Source organism: Meles meles, chromosome 7, assembly GCF_922984935.1.
Source record: "Meles meles chromosome 7, mMelMel3.1 paternal haplotype, whole genome shotgun sequence".
Classification (NCBI taxonomy): Eukaryota; Metazoa; Chordata; class Mammalia; order Carnivora; family Mustelidae; genus Meles; species Meles meles.
The window spans coordinates 53,712,536-53,731,740 of record NC_060072.1 but is presented as its reverse complement, the minus strand read 5'-3'; the positions used below and the strand labels follow the sequence as shown (position 1 = coordinate 53,731,740).

At 35.9% G+C, this 19,205-nt stretch overlaps 1 protein-coding gene and 1 pseudogene across 1 annotated transcript; one reads left to right on the top strand and one right to left on the bottom strand.

The window, feature by feature from the left end:
* Positions 1 to 2,315: 2,315 nt before the first annotated feature.
* LOC123945822 (killer cell lectin-like receptor subfamily B member 1B allele B) lies at positions 2,316 to 18,881 on the top strand. The gene is made up of 6 exons (XM_046010749.1): positions 2,316 to 2,439; positions 5,847 to 5,933; positions 7,329 to 7,427; positions 9,128 to 9,297; positions 16,720 to 16,832; positions 17,410 to 18,881. The coding sequence occupies exons 1-6, from the start codon at positions 2,358 to 2,360 to the stop codon at positions 17,522 to 17,524; spliced, it is 666 nt and encodes a 221-aa protein (XP_045866705.1). The 5' UTR covers positions 2,316 to 2,357; the 3' UTR covers positions 17,525 to 18,881.
* On the bottom strand, positions 15,021 to 15,179 carry LOC123947733 (annotated as a pseudogene).
* Positions 18,882 to 19,205: the final 324 nt, after the last annotated feature.

The following is a 19,205-nucleotide window of genomic DNA, read 5'->3' as shown; positions in this document are numbered from 1 at the left end:
AGAGGGGGGAAGCAGGCTCCCTGCTGAGCAGAGAGCCTGATGCGGGGCTCGATCCCAGGACCCTGGGATCATGACCTGAGCTGAAGGCAGAGGATTTAACCCACTGAGCCACCCAGGCATCCCAACACCACATATTTTAATCACTAATGCTTAACTGAACTCAATATTTAAAATTGAGCTCAATATTTAAAAAGTTATAGACTGGGAAATTTTTCACCAAATTTGAGAATATCATTTTAAGTTGTCATATACATCTGATGAATATTAGATGAATCTAGGGTACTTAGCTGAACAGTTCTACCTTGTTTCTGGACATATTTTATTTCTATTATGTAATGACACACATTGCAAACTACCACTATTTTTAATATCCCACTATTTAACTAGTCCACATGTTGACTGTCTATAAAATGGTCTTTCTGACTGAAGGAGCCCTACCTACAAGAATCATGACACTCAATCAAAGTTAAATCTCGACAAAGTTAGATATTACTTCATAACTCATTCCTTGGTTACTTACTTTGGACATAGAGAGGAGACAGAGATTATTAATATTAAGTGTGGATATCCCAAGGATTTATTACCTAACTTATAGTAGATTCTTTACATGCTAGTGGTTTTTTTTAATTTTATATGATTAAACTCAATAATATTTTTCATATGAATAGAAGTCTACTTTTTAGTCAAAAATGATTGCTCTCATTCTGGAAAAATGTTAAGAGTACAGTAATAAAATTCAACATAGCATTAACTGTTTTGGTAACCCGACATACAATTATTAAGTACATGTTGTGTTTCAGGCATAGATTTAATGATGAATATAACAAATAAGAATAATAAAATGTGATTCTCACTCTCAAAATCTAGAAAGCATTATCACATCATAGTGTGGGCTTTGGACTGTTTGATAGGAATTCAAATCCTCACTCTGAAAATGTACTGTTCATGCAACTATTTGCATATAACCTCTCAAAGTCAGTTTTTCATGTAAAAAATACAGATCAACATATAAAGTGTTAGACAACCCAGGAAAGAGAGTGTCTCAGCCATCTTCAGAGACAGAGGTCCTCCCATAGTCACTCCATGTCAGAAGCCTTGTGGGTTAGCCATTATACTGAGGGAATTCTCAATGCCAGAAAACCAAGGTCTGTTCTCCAGCTATTTGATTAACATAGAAAAAATTCCTTGGATCCAAGGGGGTGAGGATGATTACAGTTTAAATAATTCTACGCAATGTATTTGGGTGAGTGTTGAGGGAATCAACTCTTTCATGTACAGAATTCCAATTAATCTACTCGTTTTACTAATGCCTCCTGTCATTTTTCATATCTGGTATTTCTGAGCTCTGAGTCTTATGAGGGTTTAGCAGGTGGTTGGCTCCTCAGGTATTTCCCTCTGCTTATTCTAGACTTCATTTTCTTTTGCTTTGTTTCATCCATGATTATATCTCTGTCTTTCAGAAATTGGCTGATTTTTTCCTCATCTGCCAGAACTCACTTCTTTTTCATTATTGTTTTAGGCTTTTAAATTTTTATTTCTTTAATATAATTTTAATGGAGACCCAGGAGATTAAAATCTATGTTTTCTATACTGTGCTCAAAACGAAAATTCTACGAACCTTTTTAAAACATAAGATTTACTTTTTTTATGACACAACCTTGAGTTATTTTGACGGAGAGTTTATTTCTGCCTCTTAAACATAATTTTCCAGTTTGGAAATTCTCTGCAGAATCCATGCTTTAACTCAGTTTGATGCTAATATTATAAAGCACATTAAGAGAATAAGAGGTTTAAGGGAATTTTTATCTAGGTGTGAAAAAAAAGTATTAGCTAGGTAAATGCAATGTATTTCAAGATGAGAAGTCTATCAATTATTTCTATCACCGCCATAATAAAATCTCTTTTTCTTTATCCTCCTTCCAAATTGCTATTCCACGTTGGAGAAAATGTTGAAAGATCAGAGCTTCTGCCAGAGAATATATCTCTGAACTAAAAGAGGAAGTGGTTTATAGAAGGAAAAAAAAAAGTGTATGATATCTTCTGTGGTATTAGAGAGAATAAATTCTAAAGTTAAAATTATTCCAAACTTAGAAAACTAACTGTAGAGCAAGAAAACTGCTGTCAGAATAGTAGTTTTCTTCCATATCATGAAGTGTTCAAAAATCTATTCCTTGATTGGTAAGACTGAACACATTGTTTTTGTCCTATATTCATAGAGGAAATCCACCAACTTTGAGAGAGCAGAAGAAAATTGTCCATCTCCCTTTATTTGACTTACCGGAAGTTTATTTGCAGAACTATGAGACTCCCTTCAGTAGAACGTCATTTTTGGTCTTCTCTCTCTTTTTAAATGTGCAATGGCTGGAGATATAATCTATGCTGATATTAAAATTGATAGGACTTTTTCTTTAGAAAATTCATCATCACTTCAGAAATCTGGTAAGTTGGCTTTAGGGGTCCTTTTTAAATTAATATTTTACTTTTAATCTCCTTTATTTCTATCCTGCATTTCTATATGTCTTAAATAGTTAGCAGGCTGGATTCTAAGAAAAGTTGATTGAATGCAAGAATGAGAGTGACTGGGTGATGGACATTGGGGAGGGTATGTGGTATGGTGAGTGCTGTGAAATGTGTAAGCCTGATGATTCACAGACATGTACCGCAGGGGCAAATAATACATTATATGTTAATAATTTAAAAAAATAAAATAAAATAATACATTCTATGTTAATAATTTTAAAAAATAAAATAAAATAAGTGTAAGAAAACTAAAATAAATAAAATAAAATAATAAAAATAAAAAAGAATGAGTGAATGTTTTTAATCAGACAAAATTAATTGTAATTTTATTTTTTTCTTTTCTTTTTCAAGTTTTTTTTTTTAATTCCAGTTAGTTAACCTATAGTGTAATATTAGTTTCAGGTGTAGAATTTAGTGATTCATCACTTACATACAACACTGTGGATACAGCTAGAGAGTGTTATGCTAAACATAACAAGTCATTCAGAGAAAGACAAATACCATATGATTTCACCCATATATGGAATTTAAAAGACAAAACAAATGAATATAGGAAGAAAAAAAACAGAGAGGCACACCAAAAAACAGACTCTTAACCGCATAGAACAAACTGAGGGTTCCTGAAAGGAGGGTGAGCAGGGGGATAAGTTGAACTTTGCTTTTGATTTTCATAGCCTTTCTATTCTTTTTATTTCTTACAGTGAACATTTATACAGTGACATCTATATTTATGACCCCCTTTCTTTACAGTTTCATGTACCTCTGATTAAATCTGTCCTTTTACTATAATATAAATTCTCTTAAACAAAGGAAAAAAGTACTTGGCTATAATTCACATTGTTAATTATCTTTTTGAAATTTGAATAATGTTAGGATAACAAAGTTAAACTAAACTAAGAGGACATGAAATGCTGGTATTTTATTTCATGAAGTTTAGAATTAATGAAACTGAGTAATAGAATATTTGTGGAATACGAAGAGAAAGGCACATAACTAAGGATAACATTACACCTTAAACACAAGCCACCGCAAAGGGTGGTAGATTTTCATATTCAGTGTGTTAGTTAAGTTTCTAAAGTATTAGGGAAACTTTCATGTTGCATTTCTGTTCTTTTCCCTAGGGTAAGAATTTGTTATATTATAAAGTTCATATAAAATGTTTACATAATTTAAGTCTCATTGCATTTGTATTGTGTAGTGAATATAATGTTTTGCTTTACTATATTTCCAAATAATGTATTTCTTCTTTTATATTTTTTAATTTGCTGTTACCAAATAAATCTGAGGTGTGGTTTTCTCTGATTGCAAAAACATATTATTCCTTATTTTTAAACATTACCTCTCTGACCTTGTCCAATAAAAGTTTATCCGCTTTCTTTTCTCCCTAGTCTGGGTGCTTTCATTTTCTATGAGAAGATAGAACTTAATTTTAAAAATAATGTGGACTAGAGTTGCCTTCTTATTCTTCCACCCAGAAAAACTCTCATACCATTAGTCCAATTTCCCAGAATTTAATTTAGGTCAGTTCAAGGAACAAAACCAGTATTTTCAATTCTGCATTTCAGGGTTTGATTTCTTTTTTGTTTACAGATAGAACTTTACTTCCTTCTTGGTTTAGAGATTTGAGGATAACATTTTTAATGCTATCTGGTCCAGTCTACTAATACTAAAAAGAGAACACTTAAATATATAAAGATTAAGTTACCTACTCACAATGGTGCTTGTGACCAGAAGCCAGAAGCCAAATATTTTATTACTTCTTCACTGCATATCCCTAGGGTAGGATAAATAAAACTTCTGTTCTCATGTGTCATATCATTGTAAATGGAAAGAATTATTTGATACACTGAATTGTCATGTTCTACAGAGCCCTACATATGATATGACATGGCCTTAGTTTTCCTCTTCTAACTCCCTATGTTCTACTCATTTTGCTCTGGTTGTTGTCCTCTTTCCTCCTTGAAGTTACATATGCCTTACCACTTCAGAGCCTCACATGTGCTGAGACCTTTTCCCTATTCTCTTAAACATATTCATTTGTTCTTTAAGATAAAACAAAGAGACTGTCATAATAAAATTGAGCAGATTACTAGTGAGAAAGTATGATTCCACTGGGAATATCCCAGGCAAACATTGAGAAATTCATGCTTTTCATAAATCTTATTTTGGGGCTTGAAAGAATGACCTAATAACCCTATGTCAGTGTTCTAATGAAATCTAAAATTTTATTCTGTAAAATTTTAGGTCCACACACCTAGCTGTTTATATTAAAAACATATGTAGGGATAGAATCCCCTTCTTCTTGCAATTGCCTTGATGGGCACAATTTGCATTGTTTTACATGTTATATGAAAATACATGGATATTTTATGTTCTGAGAATTAATAAGCTTCCATGAAAGATGTTTTATTCAACAACAGTAGTCATTTGAACATAGAACAAAGTTCTCTGTAGTAATAGATAAGAATTCAGGTTAATCGGTCTTGATACTTGACTTTATAATTGATTATATTTCAACATCAGTTATTTCATTACTTTCTCAATGTATTGTATATATGTTTGCATATATCATGTATCTAGTGGCATTGATATACTGCAATTATTTTGGATTAGAGATTGCTGGTTTAACTATCAGCTAAAGCTAAAAATTCTTGCTTCTTTTCCTGATTTATTTTTATCTTTTGAGTACTCCAAAGACAATGAGATAGTATGGATAGCAAATCAGCCACTGTTTGGGTAGTCAAGAGAGCTAAGGCTTGATCTCAGCTCTCTTTTCAAATAACTGTGATTGTGGACTTGAATATCCACATAAATATGTAGACATTGGATAAGGTAATCCCTAAAAGTACTTTTATTTTAAAATAAAAATGAGTGAAATGTACGAAATTACTGTTATGTATCACTATGTAAAGTAGGCATATTACATAAGAGAGAAAAGAATGGATTAATCCAAATAAGTGGGTGTTGTCAACAAACTTACAAGAGAATCTGGAGGGTCTCAGTCTTATATAAAAACATAGGACTGCAGAGAGCAGATCACTGTAAGATTAATGCTGTGAAACACGTATGATGAGCCCACAAAGAAAAACTCATATCCATTCACAGTTTTACAAGTCTCCTCTTCACAAACCGGAAAGCCAAATATGTTCTGTGTGTGTGTGCACATGAGCAAAAAGAAGCTGGGTCTATGTATTTCAAAGGAAATTAACTTAGAAGCTTGATAACCAAGAAAGTTTATTCAGCTCCCTCTTACCTCTAACTATGTAAGGATTTAACTGCTGGTCTTACGATCAAATTCTATCTGTCCAATCTATCCAATATTGTAGATTCTCACCATCATGGAATTTTCCTGAAAGTTGGATGTGCAATGATCATCACCCTATTTGTAACAGTAATTGTGCTGAGCATTTTGAGTAAGTAATTAATCAAGATTATTCATTTATCTAAAGCATTTTTCTTTAATGACCTGTTGTAATTACATTTGTTGTTCAAGTGTTTCCTGAACAATACAGGACAACTTCATAGAACATATAAATTTGAAAAAATTAAAATTAGAGATTTTTTCATGAGACCTTCAGCATGCGATGTCATTATAGATTCATTTCACTGATAAAGGAAAGAGAAGTCAATAATATGTTTATATTTTATGATTAAATCATACAATGCAGTTTGATAGTGAGTTATACACAACCTTCCCTAAAACTACATTCAGATGAAAGGAAATTAAATTATGTAATATATTTCTATATAAGTTTATTCATATTATCTACTCCTGGCCACTATCAGTCTTGTATCAATAAGTGAGAAATTTGCCTACAATTAATCAACTAACTTGAGCATTTAAAAGTTGTACTCATGTACTTTGGACATAAGAGCATAATCCAATATTCAGATAGCAAATATTTTAATTATTGAATAAATGTTTGGAGAAAATTTTTCACATATATCTATAGAACAAAGGTAATATACAGACTATATATATTCTAAGGAATTTAGGCTTTCAGATGAAATCCTAGAACAGGCCAATGCATACAAACCTTAAACCCCAGAAAGCTATTTAACTAGTTTAAGATAACCTATCGTCTAATTGCAGCTGTAAAATTAGGGCAGAGGGAAGCAAAAATAAAATCTCTTCTATATATTTTTTGTTATGTTAATAGATTTGTTTGTTACTAGCATAGCAGTTTTTTAACAAAATATTTTGTTACTAATAAATTCATTATTAAAATAGATTTTAAAGATTTAATTGCATAATACACAATATTATGAAATTAGAAGTTACCAAAAGTAAGATTGGTTAAATGGCCCTCAAAAAAAAAAAGATACCTTCCTCTTTGGAGAAAAACTACTCTGGGTTCACCCCAACCTTCTCTATGCAGCATTTACATGCAAAATCTTGAAAGAACCAGAATTATGAACCAAACCAAAACATATAAAATCTTCCCTCTGCATCAGGTGACACTGGACATAATGTAACAATATCTCACTAAACCCAAACTACACAAATGAGGCTTATGGCCACAGCTGGTTATTTTGTGTTCATTAAAATAAACATGAAAACTCCAAGAAAAAAATTAGGTGACTAGCCCTCCTCTCCCAGATCATATTTTTATTAATATGTTAATAAAAGTAATAAGAATGCAAAGAAAAGATCAAGCCTTAGAAAAACAGTGTTGTTTGTCTCCTTAAGTTTTTAATTATTTAATTTACAATAGAATTTCTACATTATTGAACTTTAGAGAGTCACTAGAACCCAATAGTTTTATGCTTTGTATTTAATTAGGAAAATATGTTTCTCCTTTCACCAGTTATCCAGTTGAAATATGCAAGACATAATGCAGTGGAAAATGAATCAAAAGAGAAATTCTGTACTGGAAAAAATAAATCTGGAACAATCACTTCAACAGGTAATATAATTTTATGTTGTCTAATTCCAGAGACATAGACAGTAACATCGGTTTTACCAGAATATATTTGAAAAGATTCCTCTACCCTATAGAAGGATGGTTAAGGTCATTGTTTTTTATGGAGCCATTATAGTCTATGACAAAAATGTTCAAGGATCCAAGGCAAATGAGAAAAATGAGCTTATAAAGAGTTCTAGATTAATGAAAAGGTATTTCATGGAAATGATTGCATTTTATCATTTTTATTTCAATTGGGACATACACAAGTGCAGAATGTAGTCAAAATATTTTCATTCTTATTTTTAAAAGATTTTATTTGTTTATTTGACAGAGAGAGAAACAGCGAGAGAGGGAACACAAGCAGGGGGAGTGGGAGAGGGAGAAGCAGGCTCCCGCTGAGCAGGGACCCCAATGAGGGGCTCCGTTCCAGGACCCTGGGATCATGACGTGAGCCAAAGGCAGAAACTTAACGACTGAGACACCCAGGCACCCCTCTTTTCATTCTTAAAGTTCATGACATATTCCGTTTTTTTAACCAGGTAATGTTATTACATGCAAAATTATTGAAAATGGTAATGTTATGTTAATCTTTCTCTTGCTCTTTCATATTTGCACACTTTTAAAAGTCAAGAAAACAATTATTCAGCCTTTCTGCATTTTTTCCCAGTGGTTTTATTACATCTTTAAATTTGTTAAAGTCAATCAGAAAAAGACAACAATCATATGATCTCTCTGATATGAGGAATTTGAGAGGCAGGGCAGGGGGGTCATGGGGAGAAGGGAGTGAAAAAGTGAAACAAGATGGGACTAGGGAGAGAGACAAACCATAAGAGACTCTTAATCTCAGGAAACAAGCAGAGTTGCTGGGGGTTGGGGGAATAGGGATAGCGTGGCTGGGCGATGGACATTGGGGAGGGTATTAAAAAATTCTATTAATTTAATTCTTAACTCCATAATGAAAAACTATATATCATTCTTCTTTTGAACATCCAGGTATAATTCTATTAGAAAGACTTATCAGTCCATAATGTAGTGTATATACAAATTCTGGGAATTCATTAAAACATTAAGTTGGACTTTGATATTTCCAAGTTCCCTTGACCGCATTCTAAAAACTATCTGATACACCATGGTTCTTTTTTTTTTTTTAAACTTGTGTGACTCTGAGGACAAATTTTATGAGACACTATCCCCAGAGAAAAAGCACTGCAGTATACCATTACCTACTACAGAAGCAGTAGTCGTGGTTAAATAAAGCTCTAACTTTAAATTCCGTCAAACCTGTTTTCTTTTATTTTCACATATTATTTTCCTCATATTTATCCTGCTTAGGGCTTGATAAGTTTCTTGAAAGTATAAATTTATAAATTTAAATACGTTGGAGAAATTTTAGCTATTATCCTTTTTCCCTTTATTTTCTCTTTCCTCTGGTTCTAAGACTTCAATTTCCTTTTTTTTTTCTTACATTTTTTTAAAGGCCTTATTTCTTTATTTGTCAGAGAGAAAGAAAGCAAAAGCAGGGGGAGCAGCAGGCAAAGGGAGAAGCAGTTTCCCCACTGAGCAAGGAGCCCGATGCAGGATTAGATTCCAGGTCCCTGCGATCATGACCTGACCCAGGGCAGACACTTAACTTCATCAGTATATGATATTAGGGATACGGTTCCGAGTTTCTTTTAATTACTTATCTTTGTTCCTTCTAGCTTCTTTCAATTTCTCCACTGCTCACAAATCATGCCCCTCTAAAGACTGGAAGCTACATGGAGGGAAATGTTACTGGATTGCTGAAGATAAGAAATCTTGGAATGAAAGCAAAAATGACTGTGCCATGAAAAATTCACATCTCCTGGTGATTCAAGACTTCATTGACATGGTGAGATATCAAACTTAGAGATTATAGCATCTCTAAAAGGCTGCAGTCAGATATCATGGCAGCTAAAATTAAGATGATGACGGAGAGAAAGGAAATATAGAAGAGTCCTCACTAACATTTCATTCTCCCTTGAGCAGAATATTTTGTTAACTCTGGTTTAGTTTAAATGAAAGTTTTATTACATGAATGTTGGACATAAAACCTTTAATTAATAAGGCCAATGTAGATGTTAATTAGCAAGCATCAAATAAGAATACTCAGCTTGGGAATTAGTATATTGGTAATTAGTATATAACGATATATCGTTATATCAAAGGTTCAGTGACCAGCAGTGCTTTACTACCCTGGTTGACTCATAGCCATCTGTGGTGGACAGCACAGCTATTGAAACTTCTGAAGAGAAAAGAAAATCTCCTGAGTTTGAAAGGAATCCACCACAACAAGAAAAACAAGAACAGAAGTAAACTATCGTCTCACTGTAACCAGAGTAACCCCAAATCTCGAACTGTCAGACTGTCTATCAGATGCAGTTCCAATTGATTCAAATATGAGCCAAATCCAGGATAGATAAGGAGCTGAAAAGAGATCTGTTTTCTTCTCCAAGAGGTAATTTTAAGACAAAAAAGGGGAAGCAGGTATCAACTGGAAAGCATCTCGTGAGAATGCTCTGAAAGGGATAAATAGTAAATCATTTCATGGAGAAATTATGCAATGAAAGATTTCACTCAGAAACTCATCTATTCTCTGCTCACCATCAAAGGGAAGGATGCCGAAATGTAGAAAAGACATCTTCTAGGCAATTGATTAACCAGACTAGGGAGACCAGTAAACTGAGACAACTTTTTTTTTCTAATTTTTCATTTAAATTCAATTTAGTTAACATACAGTATATTATTAGTTTCAGGGATAGAATTTAGTGATTCACCAGCTGTGTGTAACACCAAGTGCTCATTACATCACGTACCCTCCTTAATGTCCATCATTCAGTTACCCCATCTCCCCACCCAACTCCCCTCCAGCAATTCTCAGTTTGTTTAGAAACTTTCTTCTTCCTGTTTAGATTACCTCTCTCACTTTATTCCTAAGCAAATGAATGGGCCAGATAGAATTGTTCTTTTTCATGGATAAATAAGAATCTGAATGGAATCAGCATAGGATTTATGCATACATATTTCTTTTCCAAAAAAGACATGTGAAAGTCAGATTAAAATATATATTAGAAGAGGGGCGCCTGGGTGGCTCAGTGGGTTAAGCCGCTGCCTTCAGCTCAGGTCATGATCTCGGGGTCCTGGGATCGAGTCCCGCATCGGGCTCTCTGCTCGGCAGGGAGCCTGCTTCTCTCTCTCTCTCTGCCTGCCTCTCTATCTACTTGTGATCTCTCTTTGTCAAATAAATAAATAAAATCTTATATATATATATATATATATATATATTAGAAGAGAATAATTCCTCCAAAAACTAGAAAATAATTTTCTAGCAAATACTTTTCCAGCTCTCAAATAAGTGAAGAATAAAATGAAAAAAGAGAATTATTAATCCATCTAGAATTCCCTTGTGCCATCATATGGCAAAAAAAGAAAAGTAGAAAGAGGAGGAAAAAGGAAGAAGAAGAGAGTGAGAAAAAGAGATAGTTAAACAAAAAAAAACAGGAAAAGAAAGGAGGTTTATAGCTTTCACGAATGATGCAAAGATCTTGAAATGTTACTACAATTTTTAAATGAGAAAGAGTCGATTAACTTTAAATTGCCAGCTTGTTTCAAATGCATTGGAAAGTTAAGTTTGCAGAGCCAAAATCTATGTTGAAACAGGTACCTGTGGGAGAGAAGACATGTTCTCACTTACTTGGAACACACAAATCAGACACCAGACATCAGAAAGGGGGGTTTTGTCAGAGTAATTGAAAAATGAGTTAAGTCTGAGTGCAAGTGGGCAAAACAATGTGAATGAAACTCCCGGGCTTGGCAGAAACTGGGGAATTCTACAACCCCTTGAAGGCTATTTTTTTCTATAAATGCCACTGGTTCTCAAGATTAGAAAGGTAAGAATGTGTCCTTCGAGGTCCAGACCTGGGAGAAGAAAACAACAATGTTGAAGTGGCAAGGAATTCCGCCAAGATCCTTGTCCCCAGTCTGCCCTGTGCGCTATGGAACAACAGCTTTAATGCATGTGTTGATGAGAAAGACAAGAGCCCTTGGGGAACTGGTGCGAAACACTGCTGCAGGTGCAAAAGAGGATGGGGACAAAAGATACTCATGTGGGAGGGGCGAGAATGCTGGATGGGACCACAGTTACAGGCAGGGTAGGGGTGGCAGAAGGGAGAAAGCCACACAGAGAAGACACAGGGGTGAGTGACTCCCTAAGACTGAGGCATAATCAGAACAAGAAAGACCACTGCGTCCACTGCCTCTGTCACGCTAACAGATTTCAAACAGGAAGTCTAGAAGAACACTGCTGGGAGAGGGACAGGGGAGGAGGAAAAACATGCAGAGAGATCTTCTCTGAGGCATGGTGCAAAGGGAAACTGAAATGCTCGGGTCAAGCAGACGTTTCTCTGGCAAACAAACAAACAAAAACCAGGAAACACGAGACATTACAGGAATTTGAAACCTGTGGTGCATTGAGGGTAACAATAATTCACACACTCACCCCCACAATGATAAACTTAAGCCCAACATTGAAGACGCAGAAGAAGGAACTCTGTGTTCATTTCTTTTTTTTTTTTTTTTATTTATTTGACAGACAGAGGTTACAAGTAGGCAGAGAGGCAGGCAGAGAGAGAAGGAGGGGAAGCAGGCTCCCCACTGAGCAGAGAGTCCGATGCAGGGCTTGATCCCAGGACCCTGGGATCATGACCTGAGCTGAAGGCAGAGGCTTTAACCCACTGAGCCACCCAGGCGCCCCCTCTGTGTTCATTTCTATCCACAAAACTATTTAACTCAGTTGCCACATGCTAGACAGCTTTCAACAATCAAGTAGGAAGTATAAAAAGAAGAAGGAGGAGGATGGGAAGGATAGGGAAGGGGGATGGGGAGAGAGAGAGAGGAGGAGGAGGAGGAGGAGGAGGAGGAGGAGGAGGAGGAGAAGGAGAAGAAGAAGAAGAAGAAGAAGAAGAAGAAACAAGACACTCCCAAGAACAAGAACTATTGCACAATGATAAAGGGGTTGTATGAGTTTTCCAGGGCTGCCATAACAGAGTACCACAAATTTAATGACTTAGGCAATAAAGATTAATTTCTCCAGGTTCTGAAAGTTGTAAGACCAAGATTAAGATATTGGCAGGTTTCATTTCTCATGATGACTCTCTCCTTGCCTTTTAGCTAGCCACCTTTCTACTGTGTCTTCACATAGTCTTTCCTATGTGTAGGTGCATCTGTGTCTCTCTGTGTGTACAAATTTTTCTTATAAGGCCAACAATCATACTTAATTAAGACCCACTCTAATAGCCCTACTTTAGCTTCATGACCTCATTAAAGGCTGTGACTTCAAATGCAGTCATATTTTGAGGTACTGGGGTTAAGACTGCAACATAGGAATTTTAGAGAGACACAATTCAGCCCATAATATTACCCTGCTCTGTCCCCTGAATCTCATAGCAGTATGCAGCAAGGTTAACACCGATAGAACTAAAAAAGGAAATGGAGAAATTCACAATTACAGTTGGAATTGTCAACACTCCTCTTTGAGTGACTTATAAAATAAGTCCCATAAATAAATAAATAAATAAATAACCTGAACAATGCTTTCAACCAATTCGACCTAATTAATCTTTTTAAAACTTATTTTTCTTAATATATAATGTATTATTTGCCCCAGGAGTACAGGTCTGTGAATCATCGGGTTTACACATTTCATGGCACTCACCATAGCACTTACCTTCTCCAATGTCCATAAACCAACCACCCTCTCCCTACCCCCCTCCACCCGGCAACGCTGTTTGTTTCCTGAGATTAAAAGTCTCTTATGGTTTATCTCCCTCCCCAGTCCCATCTTGTTTCATTTTTTCCCTCCCTTCCCTCCATGACACCCTGCCCTGCTTCTCAATTCCTCATGTCAGAGAGATCATATGATAATTGTCTTTCTCTGATTGACTTATTTCACTTAGCATAATACCTTCTAATTTCATCCATGTTGTTGCAAATGGCAAGATTTCATTTCTTTTGAAGGCTCCATAGTATTCCATTGTATATATACACCACATCTTCTTTGTCCACTCATCTGTTGATGGACATCTAGGTTCTTCCCAGAGTTTGGCTATTGTAGACATTGTTCCTATAAATATTTGGGTGCACGTGCCCCTTCGGATAACCACATTTGTATCTTTAGGGTAAACACCCAGTTGTGCAATTCCTAGGTTTAGGGTAGCTCTATTTTCAACTTTTTTTTTTAATATTTTATTTATTTGACAGAGAGAAATCACAACTAGGCAGAGAGGCAGACAGAGAGAGAGGAAGAAGCAGGCTCCCTGCAGAACAGAGAGCCCGATGCGGGGCTCGATCCCAGGACCCTGGGATCGTGACCTGAGCCGAAGGCAGAGGCTTTAACCAACTGAGCCACCCAGGCGCCCCAATTTTCAACTTTTTGAGGAACATCCATGCTGTTTTCCAGAGTGGCAGCACCAGCTTGCATTCCCACCAACAGCGTAAAAGGGTTCCCTTTCTCGGCATCCCTGCCAACATCCTTGACCTAATTAATCTTATAGAAAACTATATCCAATAAAAGCAGATTGCACTTTTTTTTTCAGTGCACCTAGAACTTTCACAAAAGCAGACCATATTTGGAGACCCAGTAAACTTTAAAAAATTACAAATACAGATATTATACAAAACATGTGTCAGACCATAACAAAATTAAACTGGAAATTAGGAATGAAGTAGTATTTGGAAATTTCCCAAATATTTGAAAATTAAACAACACACTTCTAAATAATGTATGGGTCAAAGAAGTAGTGATCAGAGGAAAATTTTTAAATTATATGATGAATTGAATGAAAACAACATTTAAACATCAAAAGTCACAGGTTTCAGCTTAAGCAGAGCTTAGAAGGAAATTTGTAGCATTGAATGTTTACATTTGAGAAGAAGATAATGTAGAATCAATCATCTAAACTTCTCTTTAAAAAAAAAGACTAGAAAAAGAACAAACTAGACCCAAAGCAAGCAGAAGAATGGAAAATGTATATTACTAAATGCAAGTCTTACTATAAAGCCAAATTAGCTAATATAGTATAGAAATGGCAGAAGAGAGATATGTAGATCAGTGAAACTGAATAGAGACACCAGAAACAGGCCCACCAAAATTTAGTCAACTGATTTTTTGGCCATAGTGCAAAGATAACTCAATGGAAAAACACTATTCTCTCTCTTGTATGCCAATGACCATTTATGTTCCTACAAACAGTTATGACATTTGGCGTATGAGTTTGGCTGCAGGTGAGGGAGAACCAAAATCACTGGAGCTTAAACAAGGTAGTTGTGTACTTTGTTTATTGAATCTAAAACACTTTTAATATTAAGAGGTAACATTAGTACACTTAAAAGCATTAGCACAATTAAAAAGCGAAAACAAAGCTCCCAATTAAACTGCTACAAACTGTAGACTGATGTTTCCAATTTCAAAGTGTTAAAACGGGGGAAATCTGTCTATTCATATATGCAATAGGTCAAGTCAACCACATTGTAGTCCATACAGCTATGGATATCTGGGCTCAGCAGTAGGGTGCTCTCTGTGTCTACATATTTTCAGTTGATTTACACAATATCTACGTGCTAGCCATCAGAAAAGAGGAAAATGATGAATGGAAGGATATAGCCCTAGCTTTTAATTAGCAATAATCGCGCCTCGGATAAACCTCATTGGCTACAATACTGTCACTGCGCAAAGCTAGCCCTAGCTTTTAAATGTGTGATTAGAATTTCAGTATCTGGCTAATTCACTAGCCAGAAATTAGGTCAGTCACATTGTCACACTTAGCCAAAAGGGAGCCTTAGAAATATAGCCTTCATTACATCTGGCAATATATATGGCTCAGGGGTTATATTACTATAGAATAAGAGATATTCATGGGATGCTTGGGTGGCTCAATGGGTTAAAGCCTCTGCCTTCAGCTCAGGTCATGATCCCAGGGTCCTGGGATAGAGCCCCACATTGGGCTCTCTACTCAGCGGGGAGCCTGCTTCCTCCTCTCTCTCTGCCTATTTCTCTGCCTACTTGTGATCTCTGTCTGTCAAATAAATAAATAAAATCTTTAAAAAAAAAGAATGTTTTCAACATTTTGAGGAACCTCCATGCTGTTTTCCAGAGTGGTTGCACCAGCTTGCATTGGGGGGTAGGAGATAGGAGAAGAATAAATGAAACAAGATGGGATTGGGAGGGAGACAAACCATAAATGACTCTTAATCTCACAAAACAAACTGGGGGTTGCTGCGGGGAGGTGGGATTGGGGGAGGGGGAGCGGGCTATGGACATTGGGGAGGGGAAGCGAACCATAAGAGACTATGGACTCTGAAAAACAACCTGAGGGTTTTGAAGGGTCAGGGGTGGGAGGTTGGGGGAACAGGTGGTGGGTAATGGAGAGGGCACGTTTTGCATGGAGCACTGGGTGTTGTGCAAAAAGAATGAATACTGTTATGCTGAAAAAATAAATAAAATGAGAAAAAAAAAAAGAATGTTTAAAAAAAAAGAATAAGAGATATTCAGAAACTATGAACAGTATGTCTCACACTAGCTCAAACATTGCTTGTTTTCTTTAATTTTCCCTGCATATCCCCCTCCTTCTATATATTATTTCATACTCGTACTTAACAATAACCACTAACATTTATGTAATGAGAATTTATTATGTGCCAGGGAGTATATAATAATATTATTTAATAGCAAAACAATGGTAGCTCTTTGAGATAGGTACTATAATAATCTGAGTTGCAGAGATCGGGGAAAACAAGTAAAAAATTTAATAACTGTGCAGAGATGCATGGTAGTAAACAGTAGAGGCAGGACACAAATTTGGAAGTTTGACTTCACAGCCTTAGTATCTCCTGCAACCATACATAATTCCACCTTATTGTCGCCACATTGCACGGCAGTAGTTTGTCCCTTTGCTCTGATCTGTTAGAAAGATGTGAAGTAGGCGCACCTGGGTGGCTCAGTCAGTTAAGTGTCTGACTTCAGCTAGGTCATGATCCCAGGGCCCTGGGATCCAGCCCCATTTCTCCCTCTCCTTCTGCCTCTCCCCTCAACTCATGCTCTCTCTCAAATAAATAAAATCTTTTTTGGAAAAAAGAAAAATGTGAGATATGTCTTACCTGTCCCTTTCCTGCTTCTAGCACAGGGCCAAACACATAGGAGCTTCGCTAGAGATATATAATTTTTTGTATCTGCAAGGATCAGTCAGTTGTTTCATGTAACATTTCCAATTCTCTTTAGAGTTTCCTGTGGCGGTACCTCAATACCTCAGTGTTTTACTGGATTGGCCTATCTATTCCACCTGGAGGGCAGTCATGGACCTGGGTAGACAACAAACCTTTTGACTCCCATTTGTGAGTTTATTGTTCTTTAGCTTTCTTGCAGTCTGAATCCCATATTGTGTGACAGGAAAGAGTCATCTGATGTTGTTAGAAACAGGTATAAATTTCCTGACTGACTCATGACCTGATAAATACATGTATAAAATGGTCTAGTTGGAAAGTTGAGAAACAAAAGAAATCTTGCTCCACTCAGAAGATTTAGGTGTGAAATAGTGCTTGCCAATGGTGCCTTTTTATTTTATCACCTTATTCAAGAGGTAAATGGAAAAGTGTAAAATCTCTTCTAAGAGCACAAGTTTAGTTTACAAAATATAAATGTATGCTCATTTCAGTAATTCCTAAATAAGCAAACCAGAGGTGCCCTTTTGGCAACATCCATACACATCTCTGACTAACCATCGTTAGCTATTAACTTCTCTTGAAAAATAAAACTGAGAGTGGGAAGAATTACTTTACCCATCATACTGTGTATTGTTAACGTTGTTTTCATGATCATATTTTTATTTAAAAATTAGAAAGTATTTTCTGAAGCCTTCTTGAGTCTCTGGGCATATACTCATGTAAAGATAAACATTTTCTTTCTTTATAGGTTTTCAGTAGAAGAAAAACGGATAACCCGGAGCACGAGATGTGCCCAGGTGTCTCGTAGGAAGGTTGCCAACCAAAATTGTGAGCAAAATGACCAGTGGATTTGTCAACTCTAATCCGCACTGCAGAATATCAGTCTCCATTTCTCTGACTAAAAGACACCACATAAAGTTTGATGTCAGACCATATCAGAGTCCAGAGGGCTCTGTGTGTGTGCACACGCACACACACATTTTTTTCATTTGTGTGGGTATAGTACTATTTCTCAGAGATGTAGGAAGGCTAATAGAGGAAATGAAATATCATAGAAACTGAGCAGATAGAATGAATATATTTTTCATCTGCATAATCAATGACAAATAACTCTCTTTGCCTGTATTTTTGGAACTTCAGTCTTCTCTACATCTTGCCTCTACAATATCCTTACATTCTTCCAACTTCAATGACCGTGACGTACAAAGTAATTCCTTTCAAATTGACATCTCTGGCCCAGTCCTTCCCTGATCACCAAACCCTAGTGCTTATTTAACCTATCAAATCTAAAATCTCAAAGGCATTTCAAACTCAATGTATAAAAATAATTCATTAACTTTCTCACAAAAGGAAAAACCCTCCAGCACTTAGCCTCTCAGTCAGTGGCACACCATACAAGAAATTACACAAGCTATAAACCGGCTGTCTCATTACCACTCTCTCTCTGGCCCACACTTCCAGGCTGCTCTCCACTCTGCTTCTCGCAAAACCAAGTCTTGTCACCTTTTTTTTTTTTAACTAATATCTCTCAAATATGACCTCTTCTCTTCATGGTTTTCACAATCTTAATAACAAAGAATTAAAATGTTAAATAACTGCCATAACAGGGTCTTCCTGTTCTACTCCTAACCCATTTCAGTTACTCTCTGCCATGTAACCTAGGTGATACTTAAAAAATACATATACTGACAATTCACACTTTCTTTTGAAAAACACTTCAACATCTTTCTTAAAATAACACCAAACTCTGTAACACAGCTTAGAAATCCCTTGTTAGGTCTCATCCTTGCTTACTTAGTCAGTGTCTGTTTACACAAAATTTACCCAAACTCCCAACACCACAGCCCATTAGACTAAATTTCAAGAACTCATACAGAATTTCACCAGACTGCATTACAGACATTTTCCCTATATCTTGAATTCTCTTTTCTCTCTTCTCCATTGGGTGAACTTTCAAACATCCTTTGTATATAAGCTGAATTTTTAAGAACCCTTTCTTGAGTTCCATAACAAGGGCGAATATCCCAACATTATAGTCCTTTCCCCAATACTAAGCACATTTTTGGTCTTACAATATATCCATCTTTGAGTGAATATTTGATTAATGTTCCCCACCCTCCACCCTCACCTGACTGTAAATTACATAAGGTTTCGGTATCTGTTTTTGTATTTCTAGTGTCTTTTAAATTGTCTAGCACATAATAAATCCTCAAAAGACGATTTAGTATATTAGTATATTAAGTTTACTCTAAGTGATCGCAGAAGAAAAATACTGATGTGTGGCTGGGGAGACAGGCTGGAAAAGAAACGGAGACTCTGACAATGGAGACTCAATTGGTAAGTCATTCTGTGCCGAGGAAAACTGAAGAATTATTCTGCATGGGTGACTGATAGTGAAAGAGAATCGTACAAATGCCAAGGAAGTTTATGTGAAGGGTTAAATGCGTCAGAGACAAACTTTATTTGTTATGTTGATGTTCACCTCTTTTTGGTGATCACAAACTTAGACGTTTTCTTGCACATCATATCATAACAATGGCAAAC